At 45.2% G+C, this 27,415-nt stretch overlaps 1 protein-coding gene, 1 long non-coding RNA gene and 1 pseudogene across 3 annotated transcripts in view; 2 read left to right on the forward strand and 1 right to left on the reverse strand.

Annotated features, from left to right (window-relative positions):
* The window catches only part of E2f7 (E2F transcription factor 7), a 44,011-nt gene extending 20,840 nt beyond the window's left edge, over positions 1-23,171 (forward strand). The window contains exons 6-13 of the mRNA XM_021659006.2: positions 290-448; positions 1,788-1,922; positions 10,512-10,697; positions 11,189-11,258; positions 13,119-13,599; positions 14,838-15,090; positions 17,428-17,849; positions 20,460-23,171. Coding sequence (XP_021514681.1) covers positions 290-448; positions 1,788-1,922; positions 10,512-10,697; positions 11,189-11,258; positions 13,119-13,599; positions 14,838-15,090; positions 17,428-17,849; positions 20,460-20,630 — 1,877 coding nt within the window. The 3' untranslated portion in view covers positions 20,631-23,171. The remainder of the gene's footprint in view (positions 1-289; positions 449-1,787; positions 1,923-10,511; positions 10,698-11,188; positions 11,259-13,118; positions 13,600-14,837; positions 15,091-17,427; positions 17,850-20,459) is intronic.
* Positions 15,618-15,717, forward strand: LOC132652566 (U6 spliceosomal RNA; annotated as a pseudogene).
* A 3,669-nt stretch (positions 23,172-26,840) lies between the features above and the next one.
* LOC132652439 (uncharacterized) overlaps positions 26,841-27,415 on the reverse strand; it is a 70,923-nt gene continuing 70,348 nt past the window's right edge. For both annotated transcript variants that reach the window (XR_009590021.1, XR_009590020.1), the window contains one exon: positions 26,841-27,338. This is a non-coding gene — a long non-coding RNA (uncharacterized LOC132652439). The remainder of the gene's footprint in view (positions 27,339-27,415) is intronic.

Genomic DNA, 27,415 nt, shown 5'->3' on the forward strand with positions numbered 1-27,415 from the left:
AGTCACGTAAGGAAAACGGCCGTGCGTCTTCTATTACGTATGAAGTGTTAAGAGCAGCTGAAAAGCCACATCTCGCAGTTTGCGCCTAGTACAGTCATTTCACAAGGTGCAGGGAAATCCTTCCGATTTCTTTACGGGTTTATTTTGGGGATGTGCGTCCAGTGGGCTTCTGCCTATTGTTGGATGATCCTTCCATATGCTGGGGAGTGAGATAGCTCTGCAAAACTGTTAGCAAAGTCTTTCTTGTGGTAAACCCATGTTTTGATGGGGTCCCCCCCCTTTTTTTTAGCATCTGCAAACAGTCGAAAAGATAAATCTCTAAGAATTATGAGCCAAAAGTTTGTCATGCTGTTCCTTGTCTCCAAAACCAAGATCGTTACCCTGGATGTGGCCGCCAAAATCCTCATAGAAGAAAGCCAAGACACCCCAGACCACAGTAAATTCAAAAGTAAGAGCTTTTACCTAATCCGTGTAACAGCCCAAAAGGAGAAGATTGCAGATGCTGTTTTCTGCCTCTGAGATAAATAGATCCAGAGAGGGTTTTTAATGATGGTGGTGGTTTTGGAGAAATGTATTCCTTGTGCTCCTAAAAGCACTCTGAGGTCAGTCTCCTAACAGAACCCCAACCAAATCCAAGTCAAAAGCCTTTCCTCCAGTTACCGTGGACACAGGGTAAGGCAAAGTACACCCTGAGAGCCCAGGCCAGGGAGGGTGTGACCGCTTTGCTTTTCTCTTTGGTGATGCTACATCCAAGACAGAATGTCTGAGTCTTCTTTCCCCTTTTTTCCCCATACCCCGCCTACTCCTCTGAAGGGTGGAGATGAAAGTTGTCTTCAGGTAAGCTCTAGAGGAATGGCCAGGGTTGGGTTGGGAGGGACAGGGCTGCTCAGCAGGGAGAGAGTCTCTGGTGTCCCACCATGCACCTTCCTTATCCTTAGAGCTTTGCTGCAAGGCCCGTGCCCTGGTGAGGAGCCATGAGCTCGTTGTTCTCGTTGACTTTTGTTTTTTCCTGGAATAACAGCCACCCTGTGGGTGAGATGGTTAAGAGAAATGCCAGCCCTGGCAGTGGCCCTCACATTAAGTGATGTCTGACCTTTATTCAGTTTTTGAGTAGAAAAGCAGGCATACCATCTTGTCCTGTGTTTATCTGTTGTTTGTTTGTAACACGGCTTCAGAGTTCCCCACTTTCATACATGCATTTTCCAAAGGTTTCCCTAAAATGCTTTCAGATGCAGGCCAAGCCCCTCACGCCTCTTCCCCTTGGCCAGGGTTTCAGGTGAGCAGCTGCTGTTTTTCACCACTGTGCCCTATGACCTTGAATCTTGGGTGTCCTGTGTACCCAGGAGTGTGGCTTTACTGAGCCCAGGGAATCCCTGTCATTTTCACAGGCCAGCTGTCTGTGAGGCAGATGCCACACCCTCTTGCTGGGGGACACTCAGGGCAAGCTTTTTACTGGCCACATAACCAGAATTGTATTCACTAAGCCTTTAATCACAGCCTGTTTCCCCCATATTTTGCTATTGTGAGCCCCCTCCTTGTGAGCAGAGGATTCTTGAGACTTGCAGATGTGGGGGAGGAAGAATGCACTGTCCTCTCCCTATCTTTCGTGTGTCTGAAGACACTTTGGGTACATAGATCCTAAGTGATACAATGACAGAGCCACCAATCTCATACCCACCTGTCCTCTGGAAGTTTATGTGGTGGCCAAGGAATGTTCCCTGTCACATAAACTAAAATGTATCAGCATTACACATGACATGACCATAGCTGTGTTTTATATCTTCAAGCAAAGGTACGACGGCTCTACGACATAGCCAATGTTCTGACCAGCTTGGCTCTGATAAAGAAAGTGCACGTTACAGAAGAGCGAGGCCGCAAACCAGCCTTCAAGTGGATCGGGCCCGTGGACTTCAGCTCCATTGGTAAGGAGATTCGATTATTGTAAGGGCCTGTTGGATAATTCTTTTTCCTAATTACATATCTAGACAGCAAAGTTGACCTTTTCCCATTCTCTGTGTCACATCAAACATTAGACTAATGACCTCACTCTTGAAACAATATTTACTGTCCAGAAAATGTAGGTACTGGTTGCCTCATACACATCAAACAAGGAAAATGCTAGACGCTTAGACTGTGGGTTTCTGTAATGGTTAAAGTATGCCTGTTTATAAATTTTTATTTTGTTCTGGGACTTTTTCCTGGAAGTTTCAGACTAAAAATTTAGAGTGACATACTGAATGGGATATTTCCAGATAAGCAAAATAAACCATTGTTTTTCAGAGAAGTCCCATATAATTTTAAAAAATACAATCAGTTACTCACAGAGCTGGGGTGACATACGGTAGCTTCTAGATCTACTGGGGGCATGCTAAATGCCTCTTATGTGATTTAGTTAAAATGTTAAACATTCCATGATTTTGCTAAACCATGCTCAGAGGTGCTTATTTCACAGTTAACATCTGCACAGCCTGGGAGTTGGGTCTTCTGTGAAAGATACTTTACATGTAGCCATGATGCCTGCGTACAAGCCATTAAGATTATTTCTAAATTACACTTTAAGTGTTGTGCAGTTGTTTAAGCTGTGTGCAGGCCAGTCCCTGCCTATGCAAAATAAAAGAGTTCATCATTTTTCTGCCTCTGTGCCTTTGGCTTCTCTTCACGTGTGAAGCCTTCTCCTTTGGGCATTAAAAATGGTCATGAGTTCTTTAATGGCGGGTGTGCATTCCACGATGTATGCCAGTAAGCACGTTGGTCATTATGTGGATGTGACAGTCTGCCTACACAAAAACAACCAAAGGTCACTAGACAACAGAATCGTCTAGGAGCGATGATGCGTAAACCCTGTAGCTGACCCAAGCATCCTTCTGAGGCGTATGAATATGTTGACTCATCCTTCGATATCTGGCTCAAATACCAACCCCTTAATGTTTCGCTGGTCTGGAGTAAAGAGCATCTCCTGTGGACAGCTGCAGTCTGGAAATTGGGATGGCGGGACTACCCTTGCCCTACACAGCCAAGGGCGGGTCCATCTTTTGTGTTACCCACTGCAGTTGGATAATGAGCACCAGTCTGGAAGTGAGAAAGGAGTCAAGTTCTAGGCCGGGTGGTACTGGCTCTGTGGGAATTCAGATCATACAAATTAAGATCTGGTAGATTCAATTTTGGGAAACTTGGAGACTAGCATTTTTAGGAATAAATCTGGTCCACATTGGGGGGATTAGCCATCCTTACTTAAGACGAGAGCACAGAGTAGAAAACATACAATATAGTGAGCTGGGAACACACTTTTGGGAATATTTAACATTCAGCCAAGAAATTCATACTGGCTGTAACAGAAGCAACAAGGAGTCCCTGAGCATAAAGATTATAGAGAAGAAAGACTCCAGTGTGGCCATGCCATTGAGCAGAGCTAGGATCAGCAGAGACATGAGCTTTGTTGAGATGCCAAGGAATTCGAATTCCTGCACAGCTTGTGAGACCACAGTTGCTGGAACTCAGTTTCTGGTGCAGGAAGGATGGCTTAGAATCAGGTGAGGAATTGCAAATTTTATTCTCTACCCTTCAGCAGCCTATATTATTTCTTCTATATTTCTTCTATATGCTCCACATTTAGAAAATCCTTTATTTCCTCTTCATCCTTTAGGATTCTTACATTTTGTCTTCATAACCATCTCCCCCTTTTTTTTCTCACTGGCAGTGCAGTTTTATTGAATGTGGGTGTTTTTAATTTTATTGGAGTATCACTGGGATGCAATAAATAGCACAGACTTAAAATTTGGTAAGTTTTGTACACTTAACTTGGTTAAATAGTGAAGCTAAGTTACTCCCAAGTGTCCCACCCTTCATTTCCTCCCTACTGGCCCATCCCTAGATGCTTTTCTGCCATTCAAGGTCTGTGTGTATGTTCTAGAATTGTAAGTGAATTATATCAGGCTGCCCTTCATTTATTCCATATAAATCCACCTGCCCACTAAAATTTATCCCTTGAAAAGGACATTTTTAGTCATTTGCACGCATACAAAACAGCAACAAAGGGGGGGGCAAAAAAAATGTTTTCCCAGTGGACTCATTCCTAGTGGTAGTTGTATAAGGCTTCTTGCTTCAGTTTCACAGTCTTTAGTGTCATGTGTTTACATGCCTGTACTTCCTGTTAGTGACTCCGCCGCATAAAATGGCTCCCTAGAGTGACATCAGCAAGATGGCTGACTATAGACAACACCTGCTGTGCTTCCTCTCTCAACAAAGAATCAAAACAGTGAAAAGCAGAGCAGCCACCTCCCTGGGGTGCAGTGGGGTCAGGAGTGCAGCCGAGTGCAGAGAGAGATCACAGTAGACTTGTAAAGGTGGAGTCAAGCCGCCCGGCACCTGCTGCCAGTCTCCGGATCAACCTTCAATCGAGAGCGGTGGTTTTCAACCTTCCTAGTGCTGTGACCCTTTAATACAATTCCTCATGTTGTCTTGACACCCAGCCATAAAGTTATTTTCATTACTACTTAAGACTGTAATTTTGCCACTGTTACAAATCGTAATGTAGCTATCTATATGCAGGTAATTTCATTGTTACGAATTGTCCCAAAGGAGTCGAACCCCACAGGTTGAGAACTTCTGTTTGGTCAGGGGAGGAATGAGCAGGAGGACATGCAGTCTCCACACCGCATGCAGCTGAAACGTGTTAAAAAAGCCCTCACAGGTCCTGGAAAAGAGCCCAGCGATCTTGAAATTCAACTCATGAAGCCAGGATACTGTTCTTGGACAGCTCAGCTTTGTGAACCAGCCTGGTAGCCGCCCTCATCCCAGGAAGTACCTGGGCATAGGTACTTGAATACACCCAGAATAGCTCAGTGAGCAGAGGTCCCTGTGAAACAGCTCTCCCTAACTTCGTGATGCCCTAGAACCACCTGAACATCCACGTCAGCCCACCGTAGCTACAGGAAGCCTCCCACCGTCTCATGCCTCAGTGTCTCAGGTCCTCAGTGTCCCAGTCCCAGTAAATCTCTGGGAAGCTTGACTTGTAGGGGACCCCCAGGAAAGAGTGGCCCACTCCTCCATAACCTTAAAAGCAGCCATCCGCCCTAAGTTGGTCCAAACCATGAGACCTCTAGAACACAGTTCTGTGGCCATGCTCATTTTCCGAACAAAAACTCTGCCCTCACTTTCCTCCCAAGGAAGCTCTAAGAAGCAGACTGGACCCCACCTACCTGTTTTCCGGCCAGGAAACAGCTAGACAGCTAGTCCTGTGCACGCTGGCTTCCAGAGGGCCTGTGACTTCAGCCATGCAGCCTTCAGACCTTCTCAGGAGCACTGGCGAGCTCCAGCCATTTGCAGTGCTCAAACACTAGCAGGGACCTCGTTTGTGAGCATGCTCCTCTGTACTCACCTGGACTGGATGACAGCAGGACAGATGGACACCCCATCTGGATCACACTGCAGAGCTGCCAGCAAGCATGCTTCCCCTGAGAGAGCCGCCAACTGGCAGTGTGTTCTCACACGCTCTGCAGCACGAACCTCTGAAAACATCTGCCTGGAGCCTAAGCGAAACAGTCTGTCCGTATACTGCCATTGGACAAAATGCCAGGAGGAAGCCTGGCTGCAGGAGCCACCCCCTAAAACCGGTAGTCGGCGGTGCTGCCAGCTGGACAGGCATCCAAGGGAACATACATGAGACATTTTAAAAATGTAGTGGAACTACATCGTAAACCCAGCAATGGACTCCAAAGAAAAGGAACTTAATTGCCTGATGGAATTTGAAAGTATAATTCCCAGAAATTTAATTAGCTATGAAAGTATAAGGATGATTCATTGGAATTAGGAAACTAGATTATTGTGTGGATAAGAAATTTAGCAAGGAGTTGGAGATCAAGGAAACAAACCAGAAAGAAATCAATGGTTACATACTTTTTTTTTTTTAAATCCTAAAAGGGGTGAAAAAAGTTAACTGCGAATATTATTCCCAAAAACGGAAAGCTTGAGAAATGAGGCCAAAATCTTTTCTAAGACAAAGCAAAAACTGATTAACTTCATCCTCCACTGGACAGACTTACAGACTTGTAAGAAAATCCCCAGGCTAGTGAGATGACTCAGCAGGAAAAGGCACTTGCTGCTAAGCCTGACATTTTGTGCCTGAACCCCAGAATGCAAAGAACCTAAAACTAGAAAAAGTAAACTAACTCCCATCTGACATCCACATGTATTCTGTGCTCACGCACACACACACACTATTGTAACATATGTTTACATTGCTAAAGTAATCTTAACACTAGAAGCTAAAGGATAACTATATCATGAGAACATAAAACATGCTGGCAGAGCAGTTTCACAAAAGAGGAAGAATCAAACCTTACTAATGCAGAAAACCAAATCTTAGAGAGGGAGATGCTCAGAACAACCAGAAAATAATGAGGGGAATGCTAAAAGTCTTCCCAGTGACAACAGCGGAGCCCACAGATTACATATACCCCTGTTAAAAGATAAAGGCTGCTGAAGAATCCACTGCTGCAGTGATAAGCTGTCCACGTAACAGAGCAAAAGAGTATGGGAATACATCATGCAGATGGAGGCTGAAATGGGGAATAGCTGTATTTACATCAGATAAAATAAGCTTTGTCTCACAAATGATAAAAAGAAGCAGTAGCTATTCAACCATAGAAGGATTGATTCAACAAGAAATTTAAATGGTGTTTATGTATGCACCCATTCCAGAAGCACCTGAGGAACTAAAGCCATCATCACTAGAGCTCAAAGGAAAGATAGGCTGTGATACAATAGTAATGATGGCTGGCTTTAAGCCCACCATTTGAGAGGCAGAAACAGCTGATCTCAGTAGCTGATCTCAGCTACTGTGGTCTACACGGTGGGTTTCAGGCAGAGCTATGTTGAGGGACTGATATCAGCCATGGTGTATCATCCAGATTTTAAATATCAACAAAGAAACATCCAAATAAAACTATGCTGTTAGATAGAGTACATGGACCAGCAGACACTTCTGGAACATTCCAAACAGCTGCACAGTACGCATCCTCATCAACACAGGGAACCCTCTCTAACGTCATGTGCCAGGCCCAAAATACATCTCAACAATTTGAATGAATATAGTATCTCTGCAAAGGAATAAAACTAGAAGTCAACAAAAGGACTTTGTATATAGTGCAAAAACATCAAAATTAAACAATACTCTAATGAGCATTCAGTCAATGGAAAGATCAAAGGGGATGTTTAAATTTTTAAAAATGGAAATTAAGTACTGCATGAAAACCAATTGGATAGAGTGGAAGAAGGAAGTTTGTAGCAATTAGCCATCTACATTCAATAAAAACAGTTTCACATAAACGATTAAAGGGAAAGAAAAGAGCTGAACAGTAGTGGAAAGAAATTTTAGTTCCCATCTTAAATCTTTCACCATTTTTGCTCGGCATAATCATATTGGAAACCATAAGATCATCAGGACAAAGACATAAGTAGGAAAAGAATAAGTAGTCAAATAATCAGTTTATAATAGCATGGCTTCAGGAGAAAAACCTAGACAACACACAAAACCCATTAGAAGTGATAAGTGGATTCAGACAGACTGTAGCATATAGACTAACATACAAAAATTAGTTGTGTTTGCATACATTAAAGAGAAAGAAAAAAAGCAATCCTATTCACAACAGATAAAATTTCTACAAGCAAACTTGACAAAAGGATTGATGTATATATAACAGAAACTGCAAGTGTGGAAAAGGGGATCAAACACAACTTCTCGAAAATTTGAAGACCTGGTGTGTCTTTAATCCCAGCACTTGGGAGGCAGAGACTAGTGGATCTCTGAGTTCTGAGTCAGTGTGGACTACATGCTGAATTCCAGGACAGCCAGGATAACACAGAAACCAAGAACAAAATGGGGGCAAAAATGTAGAATCACAGAAGACTCCAAAGAGTGGGAACAATTCTGAGGCAAAACCAGCAAACCAGAAGCACTACCGTACTCGTCTCCAGAACATACTAGAGTGTGGCATCCAGACAGAATGCTAATACGTGATTCCAGAACCTACTACAGAGAATAGCACCCAGGCAGAGTGTTGCTGGCAATGATGCAAACACAAAGACCAGCCAAGCAGAATAGCAAACCAAGAAGTAAGTCCTGTATACAGCCAGCTAACTTCTGACAAAGGCACCGAGAGCACACACTGAAGAAAGTCTCTTCAATAAATGGTGCTAAGAAAATGATGACATTTTCATAAGAAACTAGAGCCCTATCTCATTAAGAAACAAGCAAAAGACAAGGGTGCAGTTATGACCGCACACTTTTTTTTCTTCTAGGAGATTTGCTTCAGGATGTTAATCTGGATGAGATATTTTTTTGTTTTTAGTACAATCCCAAAAGCATAGTCAACAAATAACATTGGAAAATAAGATTATACTAAACTTGAAAAAAAAAAAAACCTATACAACAAACACCAGTGAAGAAACACTTTGCCGAATGGGAGGAGATTATTATGAGCTATCTGACAAGGAAGTAATTTCTAGAGTATAAATGAATTCAGTTCAGCAGGAATGGGGGGATGGCTAAAAGAATGGTTACAGGACCTGAATGGGCCTTTCTCAAGTGAATAAAGCACAAATGCCCACCAGGAATGAGAAAATGCTCAGTGTCGTTAGTCACATGGGAAATGAAAACCAAAACAAAACCGCAGGGAAATGAATCTCTCACTCCAGTTAATCAAAAAGACCAAACGGACATGCTTTGGATATGAAGAAAGGTAAAGCCAGATTGTTCCAGATTATAGTACTGCCATAGTGGGAGTCAGTATGGAGGTTCCTCAGAAGTGAGGGCTGAAGCTACTGCATCATCCCACTGGTAGCCAAAGGGAACTGGGATGGGTGTGTTGGATGGGTGTGCTCACAGCTGTTGTAGCACTATTCTCAATAGCCAAAGTGTGGAATCAACCTAAGTGTCTCTTGGCAGATAAATAGAGAAAATGTTGACATGTGTGAACAGAGGATTTTCCCACTGCTGAAGCGACACTGTTTTTAGTGCTCTCAGCGGTGCACCCTTCCCCGCAAGGACGAGCTTTCCCTACTCTCGTGCTGGTCCTGTGTGAGCTCCAGAAGGCTCTTTCTTCTGAGCGCTTCTTTCCGTGACCTCACATAGTGTTCTGACTTCCCGTTCTGCACTGGGGGCTCTGGGAGCCCTTTCTTTGCAGGTCCCCCACTTCTGTCTGTCCGTTTGTCCTCTTCAGTGTCCTGCCTTGTGAACTCCAGCTGCCACGGTGCAGCGGTTCTCCCAGCTGTCGCTTGCTTAGGGAAACTTCCGGGTTCCTGCGCGCCAGCACCCCAACCTAGAAACATCCTGCCGGCAGTTCAGCAAGGACAGTTAAAGCTCGCTTCATTTCATCTCTGCTCTAAGGGGTCATTGTCTTCCCAGAGCCTAAGAGCCACAGTGTCTCCATTTCTGCTCGGTGTTTTGATTGTGGAGAGCAGGCAAATGTGGATCCTGAGGCTGACTTGACCCATTTTTTTCTTTTTGCTTTATTTTCTGATTTTATAAAAGAAACATATATTGGGCTTTTAAAATTTTATTTTTGGTTCCATTTTCAAAGTTGCATTAGGTGAAGGTACATTTTCTGAAAGTCTAGCCGGACTTTTCAGCATGTTAGATGCATAATTAAAATGTCTATGTCTTGAGCTTATAATAAACATGGACAAGGCAGGGTCCGGACCAGGGAGTTGGCTGCCCAAGTTATGGAAATTTCCATCTTGACTTCACAACCGGCACCTTGAAGCATGAAATGGCATCCAGACCGCAAGCCTTCCATCCCTAGTCTCACTGTTCATCATCGCTTCGGCCCTGACATCCGCTGACCTCATTCCTTTGGTCACTTGGTAACCAAGCCTCTACCTGCGCTAAGAAAGAAAGAGTAAAGCCGAGGAGGGAATTGAGACTCTCCTCTGTGTTGATTGCCCTGCAGCGTCAGCGAGACAGGCTGAGCTCGATTCATCTTGAAAGTAAATCTCAAAATATGAACGCATGCGGAGCTGGCCGTGGTCGGGTTTCCTTTGCTCTTGGACCCTAACCGAGCATTAAAATGCCAGGCCTGTTCTAATTCAGGTTGAAGAACGTCGTGTTCCACTTTGGTTGCAGTTGGAATAATTTTAGGATACATATGGGTTCGTTCTCACTTTATAGCTAACTACTTTTTCTTTTCCAGTGCATGGAGAGAAATTGGGGTTTAAAATAGCTCATAAAGTTCTTTTGATTGTCTTAGGTTTTTTATTGTTTATTTATAGGGTAACTATTTCAGTTATTTGCCTTTTTATATGCATTAGCATTTTGCCTGCATGTGTGTCTGTGTAGGAGTGTCAGATATCCTGGAACTGGAGTTACAGGCCATTGTGAGCTTCTCTGGAAGAACAACAGTGCTCTTAACCACTGAGCCATCTCTCCAGCCCCCAGAGCTGTCCCTTAAAAAGAAGAAAATGATACAAGGTTGTAGCTGTACCACAGCACTGCAGCTCTCCATTTCTCTCTCCAGACGAAGAACTATTGGATGTCTCTACATCTGTCTTACCGGAATTGAAGAAAGAAACATATGGCCAGATTCGAGTGTGTGCAAAGCAGAGGCTGGCGCGCTACGGTTCCTTTAACACGGTTCAGACATCTGAGAAGATACAGAGGAAAGTGAGCTCGGAACCCAGCAGCCCCCAGGGAGGAAAACAAGGTACCGTGCTTCGCCCATGGAGTCTGTAGGTCGCCTTGAAGTAATGGTAGCCTGGGCGACATGCAGGCATTTCCAAATGAGCTCTCTAGACCATGCCTTTTTTTTTCCAACAGCCAACTTTTCACTTGCCTGAAGTCAAACAATTATTGGCTGCAAAAGACATGCTGGCTTCACAGTGTGTGTGCATGGCCACACGCCTGAAATCGATCCAGTCAGCCTTGATCAATTGGCTTGCCTTGCCTGGCCCCTTTGATAGATCACAGGAATTTATGACTTGGGAGAAACAGCACTTGTTTTGCCTTCTTGCCTATTCCTAATGAGAAATCATCATTAACGGCTGCCTTCTGGATTACCCCTCTTGAAACAAAACCAGAATAGACTTAAGATACCCTTCAAAAACCCTAAGCCACAAGGAGTGGTCTCTGCCACTCCTTGTGTGTCTGTGTACCTAAGGCTCCCGCTGTATTTGCTAACCTTCACGTTCCTTCCAGGGTCAGCGTATTCCCTAGAAATTGGAAGTCTGGCAGCCATCTACAGACAGAAAGTAGAAGATAATTCACAGTAAGTCCTTAAGAACCTGGAGTGTGATCTTCTCTCCATTGGCTACATTGAAATTGAGCAAAATGAGCTCTGAATCCAGAGGCCACTTTAAAGCAAAAATTTTTTTAATCCACTCATTTTATGGAGTAACATATTTTCTCCTTTATGCCCAACACTGAGATACTATTCTCAGTGACACAAACACCTGCAAGCTGTCCCCCAAGTCGTCATAGAGGAAGCGAAATAGAAAAGCCCACCAGTAGTAACAGGTTACCTTCTAATCACCATAGCTTATTCAGTTAATAAGCGTGGGGTCTTCTTCATCTCATTAACCTCTACAGACAGTTCACTAAAGAAGGGATGAGGGAGGCTGTTAATGACAGGTGCTGAGAAGACAGACTGTGGGCCAGGCCTGAGGAGACCCACAGAATGCTGATTGGTGTAGCTGTCATTTGCCCACACTGGCTAGTTAAATGAAATACCACCCATAAGAAGCACCTGGGTGTCGGGAGCGGCCTGCAGATGAAGGCTGTCACCGTCAAGTCTAATGACCCAGGTTCCATCCCTGGCACCCACATAGTAGAAAGAGGGACCTGGTTCCCGAAAGCTGCCCTCTGACCATCACACGTGCCCCGTAACATCTGTACCCACACACATGTACGAAAATCAAAAGAGCCAAAAAAATAAAAATATGACAGGAGCATTCGGCCATAGGTCCAATTGGCAAAATGTTTAAAGTTGAGAGTGTTTAAATCTACCAGACACACAATAAAAAGAACATTGTGGGTTCAGTGAGGAGCCTCCTTGCCAAGATAAGGACTTAGGATCGGAAGCAGAGAAGGTCTCCCAGTGTGTAGACACAGGACACGGCACGTGTGGTGCTTCTGCTCAGCAGTGATGCAGATCTGAGTCATCTGAACACAGGGGCAGTGTGAGGCGATGACTTAGGAGGCCTGGTCCAGGAAGCACCCAACTGCATCCGGGGTCAGGGCACCCCATGGTTCCCGGTGGAGGTGGAGAGCTTGACGGCAGTAGCCGGCAGACACTGCAGCCTGGTGACTTGCAGAGCTCAGGTCCTTGCTCAGGGAGGCCATGGTTGGAGAGAGAAACTCATCTTTGCAAAACTGACCCGTGGTAAAGTGGGGCTCAGTGATCTGCACCGACAACAGAAATCCACATCCTCTGCTTACCAGAGGTTAATCCAGTTCAAAACATGAGCGAAGTGTATTAACATATTGAATATTTGGATTTTTTTTTATATATATGGAAGGCCCAAATGCTTAAAATGGGGCTTAATTTTGAATGTGGACTGCCTGAGCATTCTTTATTAATACCGAACAGACTGAGAAGAATAACAAAGTACCAAGCCGGTAGATAAGTTGACTTCTTTGCTGTCTACTTTTTCTTTACATTGAACTCTAGGCAAACTAGACTAGCTTTCCTTTACATCAGTCTAGCCCAGACTCCTCCGCACCCATTCTGTCTCCCAGTAACCAGGAGCTTGGCCTGTGCCATCAAACAGACCAGCAGTGAGGCCCAATTCCACATCTTTAGAACCATAGCGGGAGGGTTAACCTCTGAGCTTGGCTTGGGTTTTCCTCGTTAATAAGCAGGAATGAGAGGAGCAATGACTGTAGTACTTCACATGGTAAGGGCCAAGTGCCTGATACTCACTAACCGTTAGCTGTGGGAGAACCAGTGTCAGAGGTCACCTGAGAGCCCCGGCTGCTCTTCCTCACATTGTCCCTAACCAGCCAGCCAGAGTGTCCCTGTCTGCCTCTGTGTGACTAGGGGCCCCACTTCCGACTTGGAAAGCAGAGAATCGGAGGCTGTGGCAACGCTCAGTGACTTGCTGGTACCCACTGTTTCTCTTTATTGCAGGGGGGGAGCCTTCTCCAGTAAGAGAGTGGTGCCTCCAGCAAGCGGCTTGGACCCCGCCCTCCCCGTTGACTCCGAATATTGCGTGAAGCCTGTAGCCCACCCAGTGTTCTCTGTTGCTCAAACAGACGTGCAGGCCTTCACCACACAGAATGGTCTAAATGGACAAGTAGGTGTCCCCCTTCCTGCTGCAGCCTCCGACACAGAGGGCTTAAAGCCAGCTCTGCTTGCCAGCCAGCCCCTGGTCTACGTGCCCTCCACCTCTCTGTTCATGCTGTGCGGGAGCCTGCAGGAGGGACTGTCCCCAGAGTCGAGATCAGAGGAGGATGGCGGTGGCTCAGAAGTCCCAGCCGACCTGTCACTGACACCCTCCTCTCAGAAGCGCCTGTGTGAGGAGAGGGATCCTCAGGAGGAGGATGAGCCTGCCATGAAAAGACAAAGTCAGGAGTTTGAAGACAGCCCCTTATCTCTAGTCATGCCCAAGGTAAGGGAATGTGGGTAAATGTGCCGTTTCATTTGCTCAGAGCTTAATGAAGACACACGTGCTTTCAGACAGTAGCGTCTGGCATAAGAGCATATTTCATATGTTCCTCGTCCCCAAAAAGAATCTTACCATAAAATACTATAATAAAATGATTTTTATTTAAAAAAGTCACACTTCTTATAAAATGCAAAAAAAAAGGGTATATAAAAAGAAAAGCTTGCCTGTTAGTACTTAGTAGCAATCGCTGTTAACATGTTTGTCTGTCTCTTTCCAGTCTTTTTTAATGAACTTAAAACAGGTTTGCGAATCATTACAGTAATCATTTGGGCCCTGGAAACTGGGTTTCCTGAGCCAGGAATGTGGACGCCTCTGGAGGGCTGGGACTGGAGTGGGTCGGCTCTCTTGACTGCCCAGTAATCCTGGTTTCTTAACTACAGAATAAAGAACAAAAAAGTTGAGCTATCCACATTTCCCACTCAGTAGAAACACAGGGGTTGATGAGAGGTGACCAGTAAGACTGAGGACCCTAAAAAAACAAATAAATAAATAGCAAAGGCAGTGACGACCACAGTGTTTTTATCACAGCTGTGTGTGCTGGGTCAGCTAGGCACACTGCCACACAGAAATTACTCCCGTGATTAAGAGCCTTTACCGTCTACCTTTCTCTTGCCAAAACTATGTTTTTCTAACCTTACATATAGCCCAGCATTGCAGATTGGAAGTGTAAGGAGGGGGTCAACTTGAGCATGGTGTAAGGGAGTTACAAGCAGGTGAAGGAGAGAATAAGCAGAGTGTACATGGGTAAAATTGTCGAAGAACTGACTTAGCAAAAAGTAAATCCTTTTTTTTATTTTTAAACTGAAAGAGGTAAAGATGTGTAAGACTTATAAGTGTGTGTCTTAGCTAACTGAGGCGGCTCTGAGGCAGCCTACATCCCTTAGAAGACCCTGAAACAGTGGTTCTCAAACTTCCTAATGCTCTGTGTGACCCTCTAATAGAGCCCCTCCTGTTGTGGTGACCCCCAACCATGAAACCGTTTTTGTTGCTAACTTCATAACTGTTACTTTGTTACTGTTGTGGATCATTATGTAACTATCTGACATGAAAAGAGTAAGACAATCCAAGTGGCACAGGCCTGTTCTTTTGTCTATATGGTAGATATTTTAAAGATTCTCCTCTAAAACTGGCTGCTGGAATTTTTACTTGGCTTCTCTGCTTTCTGGTTTGGTTGTGCTTAGAAACCCTCAAATCCCGCAGACCTCGCCTGCCCTGTGACCACGGGGAATGGGAGAGGTACACCCCCGGAAGACGCCCGTGCGAAGGGTCAGCTGCCTGCGGCAGAAGTGTCAGGAAAGGCTGCTGCAAACTGCTTCGTTGCTTCTGACTGTGGAAACCCTTCAAGAAGCCCAGACACTGAAAAGCTTTCAAATGAAAACGAGATCACCAAAGACCCATCCCTGATGCCTTACCTGTATGTGCAGTCTCCGGCAGGTAAGGCATTCTCTGTGGCACTTACACCTTTGCCTGTGTCGCCTGACCACACAGAGCAGCTAGCCTCCTGATTTTCAGGGTCTAGAAGGACCAAGAACATCACCATGATCTCCAATAAGAGGGCTTGATACTTAAAATCACTTACTGCCCACGTCAAATTAAAACAAGTGCTCAGATACTCTTCACCGGTAGAAGAGTAGTAACAGCACCTACTTCACTGCAGTGCCGAGAATACTGAACTGCCGAAGTACCTGGAGTGCCAGTACCAGCGCTTACCAAGACTCGGTAGCTCATGTCACTACTTTGCACAAACTGAATTAGGAAATCATTTATGATGTGTCCTATGTGCGTAAAGTTGTTCTTGCTACAATGTTGTATGAATTGCTTTCCTTGGTGTTACAAGGAAATACTTGAGAACAACTTAAAGAAGGGCACATTTATTTTGGCTAGTTGCTTGGGAAGCCATGGCGAAAAGAGCGCAAGACGGCTGGTTGCATTGCATCTGAGGTTAAGAGCCAGAGAGTCGCTCGCTTCCGCAGCTCGTGCACTGAAATTGGAACGATGCGGAGATTAGCATGGCCCCCATGGAGGGATGACATTCAAATTCATGAAGCATTCCATGTTAAAAAATAGAATAAAAAAGACCCAGAGAGGGTTGAATGCTGTCACTCACCAGCATTTTCATTCAGTTTGGGACCCCAGCGGATGGGGGTGTTGCCCACAATAGCCTCATGACACATGTCTCCCAGACAATTCCTGATTCAGTCAAGTTGAAAGTGAAGATGAGCCACCAAGTTTCGGAAACCACTTCCCTCCCGTTAACTCCTTGCAGGCTTACGTCTGGTCTGCCAGTCAGAGGAAATGGGTGCTTCATTTTATTCGTCTGTTAACGTCTTCAGCTTGGAGCGTTGAGTCTCAGACAAGTCAGTGTTGGGGGTACATAAATGAGTAAGCACAGACTCAGCCACTGTGGAAATGAAACTATAGCACAATACGGGATTGTTGCTTGGTTGGTTTCTTTGGCTTCTTTCCTATTTCTCAACCATAAACCATTATTAGACAGTTGAGGGGGACACATGGGCTCCTCGAAATGTTTACAAAGCAGACGACTTAGTGTATAGGGTTGCAAAAAAAAAAAACAATTACAGTAAGATTAAAAGTAAGATTAAAGTAGAAAGTAAGTGGATTGGGGGCTATTTACACTAATAAAAAGACCAAAGGCGCCATGCTTTCAAAGTTATGACGGACTAAGGGTGATTAGTGAGACCTGCAGCCCGCAGTCATAGAACCTAGCTTTGTGTGTGGGTTGTGGGCAGAGGACAACCTCAGATACCATTCCTCAGCCACCATCCACTTTCTTTTTTCTGTCAGCCAAGACTAGAACTCACTAAGTAGGCAGTGCTTGAGGTCCAGTGAACCCCAGGGGTCCCCTTATCTCTACCTCCCCGGCCCTGGGGTTGCAAGTATGCACCAGCTTCTGTAAACAAACAAACAACCCAGAAAGACAGGCATGCTGGTGCCTTGCTTTCTGGGTTGTTTGTTTACAGAAGCTCAGATTCAGGTCTTTGTGTTTGAAGCACTTTCTGAAGTGAATGATCTCCCCAGGCCCCATTATTTGTACTTTTCAATACTGATAAAGTAGTATTAGTACTATTATAATTCGTTGCCTATGATAGTTGAGATGATTGTTTAAGTTTGTGATGATAAAAAATAGGGTTCCCCACTAAAATTTCATTTTCCCCTTCATTTTGGTTTCAATCAACTCCTACTAAGAGCCCCCAACAGGAGGATGGGGCATGGTCCAGTGAATAAAGTGTTTGCTAGGGAACATGAGGACCCCAGTCCAAGTCCCCAGAACCCACATAATGCTAGGCATCGCATGCGTGTACCCACACTCCCTGCACTCCTGTGGGGAAACGGGAAGCTGAGACAGGAGAACCTCCGGAAGCTCTCGGGACTGCTAGCCTGTTCTGTGCAGCAGTGACGGGGAGACCCAGCCTCAAAGTAGAAGGTGAGGACACAGCACCCAGCATGTTCCTCTCTTGTCCAAGCACGCCTACGTTCACACACGAATGCACACGTCCACAGAGAAAACAATTTTAAAGCACTCTCTGCGGGCATTGTCCACAAGACCCTGCAGGTAGATGTTGACATACAGTCTCGCCACCTGTGTGGTGTAGCCATGTCAACCGGGAGAACACAGCAGTCATGTTAACTGACATCCAGGAGAAGGTGACATCATTCACTGGTGTACTGTGGAGTCCTTTGGTGGCGCCATGAAGGATGTGAACATGAATCTTTCATTGTGACTTTCTCTTTGTCTTCCTTATGTTGCAGGGTTAAATGGTTTCAACATGCTCTTACCTGGTGGGCAAAACCCCCACACGATGGGGCCGTCCTCGGGTCAGCTGCCGTCCTTCGGTGTCCCCTGCATGTTCGTACCGTCTCCAGGCTTGGGCCCCTTTCCAGTTCTCTATTCACCAGCAATTCCCGGGCCCATCTCTTCAGCTCCCGGCACTCTGCCGAACCCGGGACCCATGAATTTTGGCTTGTCCACCCTGGGATCTACAGCTCATGTTCTCATCAGCCCTGCAGCCATGGTCAGTCCGAAGTCGTCCACCCTCCCTGCTGCAGACCCTCAGCTTCACTGTCAGCCCTCACTAAACCTGAGTCCGGTGGTGCCAGGCTCGCACGGTGTCATCCACCCCGAGTCCCCCAGCTACGTGAGACATCCGGTATCGATGGTAAAAGTAGAACAGGTGAGACCCACGGCTCCATGGTTCCATGTTGTTCTAGACTGGGGCATGCCTAAATAGAGTTGGCTTTCCTCTCAGTCACCTGGCTAATACAGACAGGTATGACATCAGGCTCTACCCGCTTGTCAGTGGGTACTCAATATTAGCTGATTATTCCACAAAGAGTCGGCCTCCAAGACAAGAGATATCAGGCTTTAAGACAAACCTTTTCATTTGTCTTCCCACTTGCCAGTAGTAGAGGACCCTTATGAGGCCTAGTTACAGTTCTTCATACTTGGACTGTCTCCCTGATCTGTCATTTATGTCTTTAGGCTGTTTAAGGAGACCCTTCTAAATGTAATTATACAGCTGTAAGACAGCTCACTCAGTGCTAACTCAGATTCCTGTCAGCACCCATCATTTCTTAAAACATGCCACCTGGGAGCTGTTACACACACAGGTTACACACTCATAAAACACACATAAGCAGTGCCCACATAATCAGTTCTACGTTTGTCTCTGGGATTCTTTGTTATAGTCCAGTCAGTAAAAATCTGTTCCATTCTTAAAAGACATAGTGTTCAGAGACACTAACTGCGCCCCGAAAAATGTTCTTCTGTTTGGCTAAAACTAGTTAGTGAAGTTACCTAGAGGCTCAGAAGTTTGCTAGATATTTAAATAATCACATTTGTTTTTAGACACGGGTTTGTTTTGGTTTGGTTTTCACAGTGCTGGGAGTTAAACCGAGGGCCCCACGGAAGCTAGGCAAATGCTCTGCCATTGGTCCATATCCCTTGCTTGAACAGACGCGTTTAAAAAGATACTTTTTTTATTAAATCTTGAAGGATTTCATACAGTGTATTTTGAATATTTCCATCCCCTTCTCCCACTCCTCCCAGGTCTTTCCCTTCCTTGTCCAGCTTTGTTTTCTCTCAAGGGGCCTGCCTCAGAGTGGTCAGTGTACCTGGTGCCACACTGAAGAATGCCAACTTTCCCAGCAGCACGCACGCCAGGAGCCCCTCAGATAGAATTGGGATACTGTGCCCACCTCACTCAACAACTGGGTTGTTTTTGGGTTTGTTTTTTTTTTTTAATTTTTTTGAAATAAAAATATAACTACATCATTTTGCTCCTTCCCCCTCCCTCTAACCCTTCTTGTATACACACCCTCCACACTCTTAAATTCATGGCCTCTATTTAACTGTTACATATGTTATTCCTACATGTATATTTACATATATATATTTGTGTGAGTGTGTGTGTAATTTGTTCAGTCCCTTTAATGCTACTTATGTATATAATTTCAGGGCCAACTACTGTTGTTGGCTAACCAGTTTGGAAGCTCTTCCCTGGGAAAGACTGTCCATTCTAACTCTCATCCTCTGTAGTTCCCTGTAGTTCTGCATCTGGTGTTGAGCCCCATGAGACTGATTTTTGTGTGGCTTGAGTTTGCGTGGTCTCTGGCATACTGTGACAGTATGTTCATCTGTCCTGTCAACATAATGCCTTTTGATTACTAGTTATGAGGCAGGTACTGATCTGGGCAGTGTATGCAGCATTAGCAGGATCATGTATCCCTTCCTGACAGGATACACAGAGAGGATGAATATTGGCAGAAAGGACCACAGCACAAATTAGGTTTTCTTTCCATTTTCTTTATTATTAAATTTTTATTTTTTTAATATTAGTTACAGTTTATTAACTTTTTATCCCACTCCCTCATTCCCTCCCATTCCCACCTTCACTCCCTCATCTTCTCTCTACCCCTTTCCAAGTCCACTGATAGGGGAGGTCCTCCTCCCCTTCTATCTCTCCCTAGCTAATCAGGAATTTTCAGGCCTGGCTGCAAAGTCCTCTGTGGCCTAGCAGGGCTGCTCCTCCCTCGGGTTGGGGGAGGGGGAGGTGATCAAAGAGCCAGCCATTGAGTTCATGTCAGAAATAGTCCCTGTTCCCCTTACTAGGGTACCCACTTGGATTCTGAGCTGCCATGGGCAACATCCGAGCAGGAGTTCTAGGTTATATCCATACATGGTCCTTGGTTGGAGAATCAGTCTCAGAAAAAACCCCTGTGCCCAGATATATTTGGTCCTTGTGGAGCTTCTGTCTTCTCCAGGTCATACTAACTCCCCCTTCTTTCATATGATTCCCTTTACTTTACTGAAGGCGTGGTTATGAGTCTCAGTATCTGCTTTGATACACTGCTAGGTAGAGTCTTTCAGAGGCCCTCTAGTGGTAGGCTCCTGTCCTGTTACTTGTTTTCTCCTACATCCAATGTCTTTCCATTTTCTAAAGATTTTCTCATTTAAATTCTTCTAGCCCTGAGAGGTTGATCTTCATCCCTGAAGGGGATGCAGAAACTGAGGGACCTGGAGGTGAAATAATTTGTCTAGTGTCACACAGCTAGTGATGGCGGGACCCAAGCCCTGGCCTCTAGACCTTGATCACTTCTGTAACACTTCTGGTAGGCTGCTCTTCTGTGAGCAACTCTCACATTGTGCTAAGGGATGGATGAGTGGGAAGCAGGAGATGGGAAAGCAGGGCAGAAAGGACAGGCAGCTTGGTGACACCCAGCAGGAAGATTCCCCGTCTTGGAGCTTGAAACATCATCTCCTTTCTGCTTTTCTTTCTGTTTAGTCGCCTGCACCAGCGACTCCTGAGAGCATCCAACGGAGACATCGGGAAACGTTTTTCAAGACCCCTGGCAGCCTTGGAGACCCTGTCTTTAGGAGAAGAGAAAGGAACCAATCCCGAAATTCTAGCTCAGCCCAGAGGAGACTAGAAATCTCTAGCAGCGGGCCTGACTAGCCTGATGCTTCCGTGGGTGGGGCGGCCTCAGCCTCTGAAGTTCCCTGTGTCCCAGACAAATGTCCTAAATGGAACACAGGCCGTCCTGGCCCTCAGCTCCTGTCCTTGCAGTCCCGCCTCCACTGGTCCCGCTAACTTCCCAATATCATGAGTCATCTATTTTCCTGGAAGTAAACTATTACTAATTATGCATTTAACACCAGCGAGAGTCCAGGCTGTGCTCGGCGTCACAGCGGGAAGACTGTGTCTGTCGCTGGTGTGGTCTGATGGAGAATCGTCTGATTTCCGGAAGTCAGTCCTAACAGGCTGCTAGAGCCTTGTGGGTTTTCTGAAGGGGGTTGTCTAGCACTTAACCAGGGTAAGTGTTGGTGTGCCTTCCCACGTGCCCTGAGCAAGTCTGCGATGAGAACTTTCTCTGCAGCCTAAACACGCTACCGCTCCCTGGGGCCCAGGGGAGCTACCTTCAGTTACAAATCCTACGGTATTATTTATTTTGTCCCTGAAGCGGGACTTAACTGCACAAAGTTTACATCATCCCAACATGTATTTTTTTCAGGGTATCGCGACTTGAATGTTTATCTTTTTTTTTTTTTAAATGATTTGCCCTGCACTTACTCTACAACTTCTTAATAATGTGGATAAATGTACATACATGACAAATGTCAAGACCAAAATAACTGTGAATGCGCCACCTAGCTGTTAATGAACTGTGCTGACCACGCCTGGGGAGTGTAGAAACGGAAACTGAAGTCTAGGTGCCTTGTGGCTCTTCCTCCAGTAACTGAACGATGAGGTTTCCCTGTTTGTTTAAAACAAGACAAATCCTACTGTGCTCAGCCTCCTCCACTCAGTGGCCTGCGTTTTTTAATTTAAATGTTCACTGCAGAGTATCAGGTGTGCACGCTTTCTTGCACTTGCCTAAGATGAATCAGGACGACAGGAACGGGGGATATTGGAACCTGGATGAGAGTTTGGGTTGAATTATGAAGCATGATGTCACAGAAACATGTAGAGCAATAGACTTTTATTTTTCTTATTTCCCTCGTGGTAGAGGGGGGAAGAAGGAAAATGGGCACATTCTGTCCATTTTCAAGAGTCCTTCAGCTCTGGCCTTCACAGAACCATGAGCAGGGGCAGGTGTTCTAACAGATACAGTTCTGGAAACTGTTGCACATAGCCCTTTCTGAGCCCTGTTGCTCTAGGGTTCTCTGTACTGCGTTGATGAGTACTTTTACCTCACTCTTGTCTCTTCAAAATCAGCCCCTTTGCTTTTCTACTTCCTTTTTTCCTCTTTTCTTCCTTCAGTCTTTTTCTCCTTAAACGTCTTAGATTTAGAGCCTTAATATAAGGCTGTTTTTTTGTTTTTTTTTTTTTTGTATTTTTGTACCCTGTGAAATACTATATAAAAGAATAAAAAATAATTTAAGAGACTCTGGGAGTCTGATCCAAGTAGCTTTATATTAACTACAGGACACCGTTAGCCTTACTACCCCAACACTAGCGTTTGGAAACTTGAGTTGGGTGGCCTGCTTAACACGTTCGCTACTTAGCAAATTCTTCACCAACACTAAGCTTAAAAGTTGCAAAATGGCATTGTTCCCCTTTTTAAATTTTCTTTTTCTTGAGTTAGGTTAAAAATTGCACAGTGGCTATGACCTTGAACCCACACTACTGGTTCCTTGCTGGAACATGAAAACGGCCCCCTTTCCGGAGTTTATCGGACGGACATGCGTCAAGTAAGTGCTTGCTCGCGTGGAAACCTGTCATGTTTGTGAACTCCCACAAAGCGTCTTCATCAGGTCCACATTTCAGTAGAAGCAAAAACCTTTCCCCTTCTCTTGTTCCTGGATAGCAATCATTTATTTTAACCTTTTGCTGTTCTTTATCATTAAAGTTATTCTGTTTGTGAACTAGCCTCAAAGAATTTATGATTCTTGGGAGGTATCAGGAAACAGTTCCATCAATAAAAAACAAAAGCTACTTCTGTATTAGGGTCCCCCTTGGTGTGCCTTTTGGCTCTTCCGGAAGACTAAGGGCGTCTGAAGCTGTACAGGCAGAGCTGAGGGCCTGGGACGGAGAAGCGGCGGCAATCTGGAGTCTTGTCCAATTTAGTGCAAGAAGACATAACTGTTAGTGGAAGGCACGAGCTCCGAGTCAGCACTGGGGGGCTGCGCTGCCTCAGTCCGTGCCGTACCGGGTTTCCAAAACCCTCGAGTTCTGGTACAAGAGTTGGGGGTATGACTTTTATACTTGAACCTACCTACCGAGTTTACATTGCTCAACGTAAGGTGCTATTTCTGTATTTAAGGAACTCAAGTGTAAAGCTGCTTTCTGCTTATTGCACTGCTGGGTCTGTGTAGGTTTTAATTATAATGCTGTGTACTGCTTGGGTTTCGTGGGTCAGGCTCTACTCTTTCCTCGTGGCTATCTGACATGTGGCCGTTCACTTGTAACTCTACTACATGTAAACCAATCATTTCTCCTCTTAGAAAAAGATTAAGCTTCATGAAGTAGCAGTGAGAATAAATGCATTTAGTAAAATGCTGTGTTTTTAAAGCATTTTCATTTTGTGTATGCGCTCATGCTTACACTGAGGGTTGTATGTCGTGGCACATGGAGGTCAGGAGATAACTTGTAGGAGTCCATTCTCCCCTAAATTTTGGGTCCCAGGGAAGAAATCCATTGGTCAGGCTTAGTGGCAAGCACCTTTGATCTACCACGTGCTCGATTTCGTCTGTCCCAAAGCCTTTCACCGTTAGCTGGGATTCCACCTGACTCTAGGCTGGGAGGGTGTGCTCCGTGGTGCTTGAGTTGGCCCACCCAGGGCTGCCTTGACCCTGATCCTCTGACACAGGCAGTGCATTTCCCTCCAGCCATTGTTCCTCCCACAGCCTCTGGTCTCCCTGAAATGCCACATTTGTTGTAACTGGTCAGACTGTTACAGCATCCTTCCAGTTGTCGATAGATGACCACTAAAGCACTTACTGCTTCACACGTAACAAAGTAGCTCTGGTGGTTAATTTGTTTGGGTGTTAAGGCAGAATGAACGCTTCCAGATTTAGGGGATCATCCCCAAAACTAAAATGGCTCCCATTTTGCCACATCTAACTCCACTGTTATATGTCACCTCTCATTTAAGAGGCTCTTGGAGACAAGTGCTCTGAAGAGCTCTGGGTGTTAGTGGATTAAGAATGAGAAGTGGGAAGCACTGGTAAAGTTAAGCAGTTTGTTCGGGGTCAGAGGTGTGTCCTCTCAAAGGTATGTGTGTCTAAATAAAGTGTGGGGGCAGAGGTTAACCCCTGGCAGCTTCCTCTATCACTTTCCCATCTTCTTCCGAAGGGGGGTTTCTCGGCAAGCCCTCAGGGTCCATCTGTCTCTGCCATCTCTGGAGTTGTGGATGCACACTGCTATCTCCAGCTTTTATGTGGGTGCCGGGAATTGAACTCTGGTCCTCAAGCTTTTGCACTTGACCCACTGAGCCATTTCCCTAGCTTAACGGTTCCCTCTTCACTACAAAATTCTAGACATAAGTCAGGAAGTACTCTTCACTTTATGAAAATGTTTTCACAGCCTTTTATAAGAAGCTACTCTAAGAAGACGTGAATTAATCCTCCAAGCCTTCTAAAACTAACTTAGCGCTTAGGTTCCTAGGGGCAGAAGCCATGCATGACATATCTGTATGCACTACGACTGCCTCAAAGGCATATCTCCAAAACCCTGGGGTAATAGAGAGTGACCATAAAAGTTATCAAAAACAATAATAGCCATTTCATAGCATGGCTTCAGTAACATGACAGTTACCTAAAATTATGTCGCAGGGTGTTTTCATTTTATTTCAGAGGAACGGGCTGCACTGTTTCGCTGATACTTGTAAGATGGATTTGGCTATGGCGGCTCTGTCTTTAACTTGCAGTGGTTTCCTGGACAGCATTCTCTAACTCGCTGGCACACGCTTTCCAGCCTCTCGCTGCTTCCAGCTTGCCTTGCCAGCCATGCGAGTTACCCTCTACCAACTGCCATTTCTACACCCCCTCCAGTTCTTCTCCCAGGGATTAAAAACCTGGTGACCACATTTCCGAGACTCCGCTGCTGCCAGGGACTTGATGTGATTTTGACAGATCCGCTCATGCAAGACTGGCAGACAGAAGGGACACTGTGGCTGCCCTGCTTACAGCGGAAGCGACCCACGTGGCAGGGAAGGCATTTGAACAAAGAAAAAAAAAAGGTTTTGAAGGGAGCAGAGTACAAAGTGGTCGATGATCATGCTAGACATCTGTTTTTACATAGTGATCTGTGGGCAAAACAGCAAAATCAGGCTTCAGTAGGTTACGTGGAGTTGATACAGCTTACCACCATAACTGAAGTTTGAACCGTGTTACTGAAGAATTGGCAACGCCTAACCATGCCATCATGATGCTGGCATGCCTGCGTATCACAAACTCTCTGGCTGGAATTAATTTTGTATTTTAAACCCTCATTTTATGTGAAGACTTGTTAGTTGGGGATCTTAGCCAACGCAGTCCTTGCTCGACACGCACTCTCCGCCGCCACAGAAGCAAGTGGGAGACTGAGTGGCCTTTTAAGACGTAACTTAAACAGACTTTAACAGTAAGAGCCCTAGCCCATCACCGAAGGCCAGAGGCAGGAAGAACCAGGCTGTGGTGATTCCTTCAGGCCAGCCCTGCTCCCTTCAGTTTTTCTCACAGGCTGCAAAAGTTACAGCCCCACACAAGTCAAATTCAACTGAAGAGTAAATGAAACTGTTTGCAACTTCATCCACTCTGGGATCCTTAGGAGGTCTCTCCTCCTCCTTATAAGTCCAGACTGGCGTACGCATCGCATCGTCTATAGTTTAGTATAGGTCTCCGTTCACAGGACCCCACTCTGAGATGAAGAGCTACAGGCAGTTAAGGATCAGTCTTCCCAGGGACGAGTCCCCTAATTATAGATCCAGTGCCAAGCGGTCAGCCCCAAAACATACGGATAAGCAATACTAAACGGTTGCGTTTGTATATTATAGTGTTATATAACAAGAGTAATGAAAGAAAAAGGCCGTGGCTTTGAAAGGGAGAGGGCCTGGGAGAGGTTGGAGGGAGAACTAAAAACAAAATGAAATTAAAAACACATAGTTTTCCCCCAAGGTCCATATGTTAACACCTTGATGCCAAGGGCATCACCATTGGCACGTGGAGCCATCTTTGGAAGCTATCACCTGGAGTGAGAGCCTTGTGTCGTTGGAGAATATGTCTTTGAAGGAGCAGTAAGACCCTGGCTACCACTTTCCCCCCTCTACCCCACAGCTTGCACTGTGACCTTTTCCTTCTACCTTTCCCATCACTGTCTGCTGCCCTCACCAAAAGTGAGCCAATGTGGGTGCCTGGCAGGCCTTTGAATCCATAAAACTACGAGCTCAACCATCTGGCATTTAGAAGTTGTCTACCTCCAGTATTTACTACAGTAATGAATAGCTGACTGAAACAGCACTCGCTTTGGACGAGTTATGTCTAGACAAGATTATCCTTTCTATTGAGTAAAACTATTCATGGGGCAGCAGCATATAGGTTCTATAAAGAGAGATGAATCCCTGAACAAAATTCAGGCTCAGTTAAAATGGAAATTGCAGAAACTCGGTGCTGGCCGGCAAGTGATCTCACCCTCGCCCTGTTCCCTTCCCCAAGGTTACAGGACATCAAACCACAAGAAAGGACAAGCAGGCTGTCAGTCTCTACCCTTACAAATGGCCATCCACCAACACACACATTCCCTTTTGCTCTTTGGTCTCCATTTTCCCTTTTGACATCACTGTGAATGTCTCCGATGGCATGGCCAACTCTACAGAATATCCCTGGGCCTTCTCCATGCTGACCTAAGGGCTTCCCCAGGCTTTCTGTCTCCGGGTCACCTTCACCAACACTGCCATCCCCTGAGGAAACAACTGCTCTACACACAGCCCACGGATCCAAGGCTGTGAATCTGCCTCTGGTTTTTTGGTTTGGTTGGTTGTTTGGTTGGTTTTTGTTTTGTTTTAGCCACAAAAAAAATGATTTCAGGAAAGAAGACCCCTGACTCCATGTCCTGCAATGCCTGCCCTTTCAGGCGGCCATCAATAAAACTTCAACTTGGTACGCAGAAGCAAAGTGGCTTTTTCAACCTAGAAGTTTTGTTGCTGTTTGTTTATTTGTTTGTTTGTTTGTTTGTTTTTTGGTCAGGAGCCAGTCATTTCAAGGGCATACGTCTCAGAGAAGCAAGCACAGACTAATATATAAAGATGTTTACTGTAAACCCCTGGAAATAAAATTGAAAGTCTAGACAACATAGATAAATTAGATCTATACATATAACGCACTGTTGATGAATAAATGAAATGCCTAGGTTTATACGTTGATGAATAAATGAAATACCTAGGTTTATACACGGCGATGTGGACACATCTGAAAATACCTAATGAGTGGAAACGATACAAAGATTAGATCTTAAAGCATTTCAAATTTAAAGCACTTCTGCACAAGTGTGTAAAAAGACACAGCACACACACACTCATTCACACAAAGATGCTGGCAACAGTGGGTTATTCCAGACAGGAGGAGCTTTCAGGCAGAGGAGGCTTCCAAGGGGTCTTCAGGCATCTGACATACCCTGTTTCTGACGTCATCATGGTGAATGGCAGCTGTCATTCTGCCATAGGCAGGTACTTGCATCTCTACTCTCCTGTAAGATGAAACGCATTGTAAACATTACACTCTTTAGCATATAGTTTTAGAGCCTGATATCCATTCTTTGACTGT

Source organism: Meriones unguiculatus, chromosome 2 (assembly GCF_030254825.1).
Source record: "Meriones unguiculatus strain TT.TT164.6M chromosome 2, Bangor_MerUng_6.1, whole genome shotgun sequence".
NCBI lineage: Eukaryota > Metazoa > Chordata > Mammalia > Rodentia > Muridae > Meriones > Meriones unguiculatus.